This window comes from Aplidium turbinatum, chromosome 15 (assembly GCF_918807975.1).
Source record: "Aplidium turbinatum chromosome 15, kaAplTurb1.1, whole genome shotgun sequence".
NCBI classification, from domain to species: Eukaryota; Metazoa; Chordata; class Ascidiacea; order Aplousobranchia; family Polyclinidae; genus Aplidium; species Aplidium turbinatum.
The window spans coordinates 14,424,737-14,432,108 of NC_137486.1; the positions used below are offsets into that span (position 1 = coordinate 14,424,737).

A 7,372-nucleotide genomic window follows, 5' to 3' on the forward strand; every position below is an offset into this window, starting at 1 on the left:
TTGGTAGCTTGCTTTGAAACCGTCAGGCGCGGATTTAAGGGGGGGAGCCCGGGGGGCTCGCCCCCCAACCCGAAATTTAGTGAGGAATTGTTGAAATTGTATGTTTCCGCATCAAATGGTTTGATATGCTTCTAAACAGCTGATATTAGTCTCACGGCGGACTTAACTTACCCCGGGGAGGGGGAGGATAATTTTTTGTTATTATTATGGTTGAAATTATTCATCGATGAGACCCCCGTTATTTTCTTTCATACAACTTCAAATACATTTTAATAGCAACATTTGTTGGAGCTGACTCAGTTGAAACCAATGCTGAACCAAATGACGTCAGTTGAAACAATCTGAAACCTTGAATGGCTGTTTTATAGTTTTTAGTCTTCATTACAAATTCAATCAATTACCGAAAATGCCTGCAAAGTGCAAACATACAAATATCCAATTGGTCATGAACACTGCATACAGGGTTTTAAATCAGATTTCAAGTTTACTTTGCATGCTTAGCAATTTTTATTCAAGCAAAATTTATTTTTTAAACCATTCACAATTGATGAAAATGGTTGTTTTAATGTCTATTTCATAGCATATCGTATGTTGTAGTATCATTGTTCATATCTGTTTTATCTTTTACTTTCTTTTTAATTGATTTTCAAATTTTCTGCCCCCCTTCCCCGAAAAAAATTCCTAGATCCGCGCCTGGAAACCGTAGCAGAAAAACTGAACAAGGCCGACTGTGTTGGCGATGACAAGGCATAGCAAGGAAAGAAAATTTTGACTGTAGCTATCAACATTTGTCTTGATATTAGACAACCTCAATAAAAACTGAACAACTAATCAACCACAAAATCACTGACCAAAGCTTTAAAAAAATTAGACAAAGAGCCCCAACACAATGCGAACACTGTGATGTAACATTCTACCAATCAAATGGCGATGAAAGGGCGAGGCAAAGATAAGATGAATTTGAATTTTTAAAAGCTAATCTCCTCAACGTCCTTTTATGGCATAACGTTCTCGTGAAAGTTTATTCATGCACTATTTAAGTTTTCTGAATTGAGTTTTCATTTAAATAGCTGTCCTTCTGTCCAAGCATCATAGACTGTTTGCTGCTTTCACGAAAACAATCGATATTGTCTTGAAAGATTTGAGTCATTTTTGGTGGAAAGTAAGGCAGCAAAAGATAGACTTTTATATTCATAGACGGCTTGCTTGTATGTCAGTGCGGAAAAATCTAAATTCTCTGTTTAACTAGTAAATTATTTACTAGGTCCAAATGGACGCTTGAACATTCGAACCAAAGCTAAAAATATCGAAAAAATTTGAGAAGTGTAGCAAATCATTGACTGGTTTTAAAAACACCGTGATCGGTGCTTAAAATAAATCACCAATGTGCGCAAAGAAAATGATCGTTTTCCATAAGAATATGACACGCCAGTTAGGACTGTGATGTTTCGCAATATTCTATATAGCTTGGTAAAAGCAAGAAGGATTATGTGCGTCCTAGAATGAACAGCTTGACAATGCATCTCTTGCACATGCAAGCCGGATGTGAAACATCTCTCTAAAGCCGCTTATATGTATTCACTGCAGCAAGCGGTGGTGTTTGCTTTTAACGCACGCGTGAATAAGCTTCCTGATGAGCCAACGCCGTTTTAGCTGTCAGCTTTAGCCTGGTTTTATCATACAGTCAAGATTCTGTATCAGAATAGGGTTAATAGTTAGTGGACAACCGCGTTTAACATTGAATGAGTGTCAAGAAGACCACAAATAGGAGAAGTATCTTTTTCAGAGTAAATTAAAGAAAAAAATGCGCTTTTTTAACATAAAAAGCGGCGAACTTTGTGAATAAAACGCTGAACCGCGCTAAACGAAAAGCATTTTGCGGTAGGCTATTCTAAATGTTAAAGAATAATTATTTTTTTGATAAATAGGCCTAACCTAAAGTATCTGGACTTCTTTTAATCAATGTATGGAAGGTAAAAAAACGAATGGACAGTAAGCAAACTGATTTTTTTCATAAAAAGAAGTGGTTAAGGAACTACGCAATTTTTGTGCTTGCGAGAAGTTATTTTGCTGTTAGTTTTTATGAAATACTTTCACTGTTTCTCTGAAAAATGCAGTTCAGCGGTCTAATTTTTGTATTCGTTGACTTGAGTCAGATTAATGTTATTAAAAGTGTAGTGCAAAAACTGGAAGGAGAAGACTTTCAGACAAAATTCACAAACGCAATGCATGGGAACAATGTGAACATGCAAAAAACAGTCCTCCCTTTGGTTATCTCGTAAAATGACGCTATTTCACCAACCAATCAGAAACACGTTGGGCGACGCCAAAAAAGCCGGCGCATCGCAAAAGTAGTCCTTATATGGCAATAGCGTCGAAAAGAACCAATACGTCACCCGCCGGACTGTTTGCGTCGCCTTATTTGGTGGCAAGTCGAGCTGAATAGGTGGGAACAAAGACGGAAATGAGAGAAGCAGGAAACACAGCAAACAAAACGGTTGGTTATCTTTTGGTACCTGCCACTGTGATGTATCAGATAGCCAGTGGTGCTTGTAGGTTGTAGTTATTGTGGCAGGTGAATTACAACATTTTTAAGTTACAACGTTAGTGCACTTGTAGAACAATGCCAAACGCTGAGGGTTCAGAGATATTTTTCAAACTAGTGAATTGAAAAGATTTGATGTCTTGTAAGGCAAAAAGTACCGTATACAGACTTAAACATTTGGGCGTTGATTTTTCTTTAGGTACAACCACTCACAGCAGTTTATACACTTTAATAGTTAATTAATCTAAATCAATCGACATGGATGATGATGTTGCCGCACTCGTTGTAGACAATGGATCCGGAATGTGCAAAGCCGGTTTCGCTGGGGACGACGCCCCACGAGCTGTTTTCCCATCTATCGTCGGACGACCCCGTCATCAGGTACAAAACAGCTAAAAAAAATTAAATTTACACTAAGAAGATTTTCTCTTGCACTATGCTTGTATAATTTGAACGTAATCTTTCATGAATTGACGTAGTGGGACGCGTAAAACCTACAAGATCCCTTCGTAGTGCATTTTCTTGCAAACTTAGTTTGATTTTTCTAGCTCACTGTTAACACAATAATTAATTACAAATCTTGCATAGTTTGAGCGAAATTGTTTGTATTTTGCAAATGATAGCCATCGGACAGATCTTGAGCAGTGTTTTTACGTATTTTAGGGCGTCATGGTCGGTATGGGACAAAAAGACAGTTACGTCGGAGATGAAGCCCAAAGTAAGAGAGGTATCCTCACCTTGAAATATCCCATTGAACACGGTATCGTCACCAACTGGGACGATATGGAAAAGATCTGGCATCACACCTTCTACAATGAACTCCGTGTCGCCCCAGAAGAGCACCCAGTTTTACTTACTGAAGCCCCACTTAACCCCAAAGTGAGTAAAGTAATTGTAATAAGTCATGTGTTTTTGAATGAAACTTGAAATCTTGTCATGACATTGACGTATATGTGATATTTTAGGCCAACAGAGAAAAGATGACTCAAATCATGTTCGAAACTTTCAACACCCCCGCCATGTACGTCGCCATCCAGGCTGTACTTTCATTGTATGCTTCTGGTCGTACCACCGGTATTGTGTTCGACAGTGGTGATGGTGTTTCACACACAGTCCCCATCTATGAAGGTTATGCCCTCCCTCACGCCATCCTCCGTCTTGACTTGGCCGGACGTGATCTCACTGATTACTTGATGAAAATCTTAACCGAGAGAGGCTACTCCTTCACCACCACAGGTAAAACACAGTTTTGTAGGCCTATCATTGATGTAGTTTCATTTTCCCGTTCATTTACGTGCTGGTAGGTCTATATCGATTTTTGTAGTTAGTATCTTTTTCGTCCCGCACGCGTTAATGACGAAAAATAAAATGAAAAAAATGATAATACTGCAAAGCTTGGATTCATCAGCACTTCTAGTAATAAAGCCAACATTTACGGTTTTTTCTTAAGTTAGAAAAATTGTGCTGGTTTTTATTGCTTCACTAACGTTTGCTAACGATAGCAATACACATCCTCACAGCTGGTTACGTACAAAATAAAATTCCAAAATCTAACAAACGTTATTCTTACAGCCGAAAGAGAAATTGTGCGTGACATTAAGGAAAAACTTTGCTACGTTGCCTTGGACTTCGAACAGGAGATGCAGACCGCAGCCAGCAGCAGCTCCCTTGAGAAGAGCTACGAGCTTCCCGATGGACAGGTTTGTTAAAATAAGACACGAACCAGTTTTCTACAAAGTAGTGCACAAACAGTTCAAAACGATTCCAATGTGGGCATGTAATGCTAACCTAATTTTGTATGGCAGTTTCGTTTCGTCATCCAATAAATCTTGGTTTTAACAGGTCATCACCGTTGGAAACGAACGATTCCGATGCCCAGAAGCCCTTTTCCAACCATCCTTCCTTGGAATGGAATCTGCTGGTATTCACGAAACCACCTACAACTCCATCATGAAGTGCGATGTTGACATCCGTAAGGACTTGTACGCCAACACTGTTCTCAGCGGTGGTTCCACTATGTACCCAGGTAAATAACCACGTCTTTATAATACAGAACTAGTTAATTCTCAGCCGAAGTGTTTGAATTCTACTAAATGAGGTTGGTGTAAAGATCGAACAACTAAATTTAATATTCACACTTTCTCTTTAGGTATCGCTGACCGTATGCAGAAGGAAATCACAGCCCTTGCCCCACCCACGATGAAGATCAAGATTATTGCCCCACCAGAGAGGAAATACTCTGTCTGGATTGGAGGATCCATTCTCGCTTCCCTCTCAACATTCCAACAGATGTGGATCTCCAAACAAGAATACGATGAAAGTGGTCCATCCATTGTCCATCGCAAGTGCTTCTAAACAAATGCAATATTTCAAACTTTAACCAACTATAGTGATTTGTTGTAAATGCATCCACATTTATTTGGGTTATTTCGTTTCAATATTTTCAATTTCGTTGGTCATGTTTTTATGAAAATAGTGACTATCGTTTCCTCTATCTGCTGCATCGTGTATATTATAACTTTACCGGAGTGGCTGCTTGTTTCACCACAGTGTTGTGATACTGAAGAAAATCATGCCAATTCACTTCATGGCTTTATTGTAGTGGAGTGAAGTTGTACTCTTGTAATTCGCACTGTTTCCAATTTTTTTCTTAAGTTACAAATACAAGTTACACAGAAAATGTTTGAACCGTCCTGTCAAGTGTCATGCGAAGTCGTACGAGTGTCTCCAGCAGCCCGATAAATGGCAACGATAATTTGTGAGGTACATTAAAAATCCTAGCCATAAGTGCAAACATGATAGATTAAAACATACATCCGAAGCTACACCAGATCTCGTTTGTTTCTTGAGCTACATTTAGTAACTAATTGAACATCTGATTAAAAACTGATCAGCTGATTTACTTACTTTTTCGCATACAGTAATGCTATAGTGGAGGTGAAAATATTGTAGCGAAAAAAGGCATAAATGTAATGAACGCAATCACTTTACTTAGCTGTTTGATACCAACTCATCACCGCCGTCAAGTTTTTATATCGTGATCTCTGTGGACAGTTTTGCCTTGTGACGGGTAGCCTACCGGTAACACTTTGTTGCCACTCGGAACACTAAATTGTATTGATAGTTTAATGCAAAGATGCCATGGACAATAGGAGTGAAGGCAATCGCTGCAATGAAAGAATCGGACACCCCCATTACTGTGGACAAAACGAATTTGAATGATGACACCGAGATAAAACTTGAGTCAACCTCCTAGTGGTGAGCCCTGGTAATTGATTCTTGCAATCAAGCCAATGACAACAAATCGAGACTGAGACTGAAACGTTTACTGAGACAATATAATCGTTTGAGAAGCCAAACATTTTAATGGTAAAACAAATTTTAAAACTAAGTGTATATTTTAGTAGGTTACTATTGAAAGCAACAACAAACAGGTTGATTTATTGCTTCACTGACGTTTCGCGCACCATGACAATGCGCATTGCCATGGTGCGCGAAACGTCAGTGAAGCAATAAATCAACCTGTTTGTTGCTTTCACTTCAGATGAATGTTGCAACTAGTGCTATAAACGAGACTAGTGTATTTAGCAAATACATACGACATAATTTTATTATACTATAAAAATCGACTTTACTAACCACATGGAATGCAATGATCAGAATAGATAGGAAAATACCTCCATATTTTTGCAATACGTTATCTGTGATAAAGAACAGGGCATTAAGCTGCAAACAATCACTATGTAGGCTTACCATCTTCGGAAACGAACGGCGAACATCATCATCAGCTTGAACTAAGTCAGCGGTTTATGTGATCCATATCCATTGGCCGTCATAAATCTTTCAAGTCAATTTGAAAGAGTTTATTCTTCGGACTTGTTTACAACCAACAACAACATGTCTACATATATTATTATTTGTCCAGCAGGAGGGATGAATCATACAACATGTCTCGAAAATAATTAAAGAAGGAAACAATACAAGAAATCAACCAAATCGAGCTTGCAAAATTGTAAATGACAAAAACATATCCAGTGACTCTGCAATAGGGCAACACCTGCTGAATAACGAAAAAGATTGTGCTTTGATTTTTAGACTAGAAACAGTGGCGCCGGCAGGAGGGGGGCAGGCGGGGCAGCCGCCCCCCCATGTTTTGGGCATCACCTTTTTAATTTTTTTTTTTATTACCGTATTACATATTAATATTTTTTTTTTAATATTTGGATCCCAACCTGAAGTCAACTCAAGTTTGCAAGGGGGGGGGGGGGGGGGGGGGGGGGGGGGTTAGGGCTAAAAAGCTCTCTCTTTTATTTTAACTTTTTCTTTGTGCTGTAGTTATTATTATGATTTTGTGATTCTAGTCGAAGCCCAGCAGATTGGTTCTTGCTTAGGTTGGCTATTTCATTTTTAGTTGTGTAATATATCATCTTTTTACCTCATGCGGTTGTAATTCTTTAGCTCAGTTTAATTTGTTTGCTGCATAAGCATAAGAGCCATTGGCTTTCACAGTGTAACATCACTTTTGTAAAAATAAAAGTTGTGTGAGCGAAATCAAAACTTTCCTATCTGGAAATTAGGTTGTCTGTTGGGTTACAGAAAAACATTTACATTCTCCCTTTGTCTGCAGCCAGAGATGGGCAAGATCACCAGTATTGGTGATCTTGAAGATCAAGATCAAGATCACCAAGAATAGGTGATCTTGAAGATCAAGATCAAGATCACCAAGCTATGTGATCTTGAAGATCAAGATCAAGATCGTGATCTTGAAGATCAAGATCACTTTCAAGATCACTTTTTTGTTTACTTGAAAAAAATGAAGTTTTTGAT

General features: G+C 38.5%; 1 protein-coding gene across 1 annotated transcript; it reads left to right on the forward strand.

Annotated features, from left to right (window-relative positions):
• Positions 1-2,765: 2,765 nt before the first annotated feature.
• On the forward strand, positions 2,766-5,227 carry LOC145784099 (actin, cytoplasmic). Its single transcript, XM_082595850.1, has 6 exons — positions 2,766-2,926; positions 3,209-3,424; positions 3,511-3,781; positions 4,118-4,245; positions 4,388-4,571; positions 4,695-5,227. The coding sequence occupies exons 1-6, from the start codon at positions 2,804-2,806 to the stop codon at positions 4,898-4,900; spliced, it is 1,128 nt and encodes a 375-aa protein (XP_082451976.1). The 5' UTR covers positions 2,766-2,803; the 3' UTR covers positions 4,901-5,227.
• Positions 5,228-7,372: the final 2,145 nt, after the last annotated feature.

Bases quoted from the DNA above. Each gene is read 5' to 3' on its own strand.
- LOC145784099 (XM_082595850.1), top strand. From the start codon at position 2,804: ATGGATGATGATGTTGCCGCACTCGTTGTAGACAATGGATCCGGAATG. The intron at 3,425-3,510 runs GTGAGTAAAGTA...GTGATATTTTAG, and splicing joins AAGCCCCACTTAACCCCAAA to GCCAACAGAGAAAAGATGAC. The intron at 3,782-4,117 runs GTAAAACACAGT...TTATTCTTACAG, and splicing joins CTACTCCTTCACCACCACAG to CCGAAAGAGAAATTGTGCGT.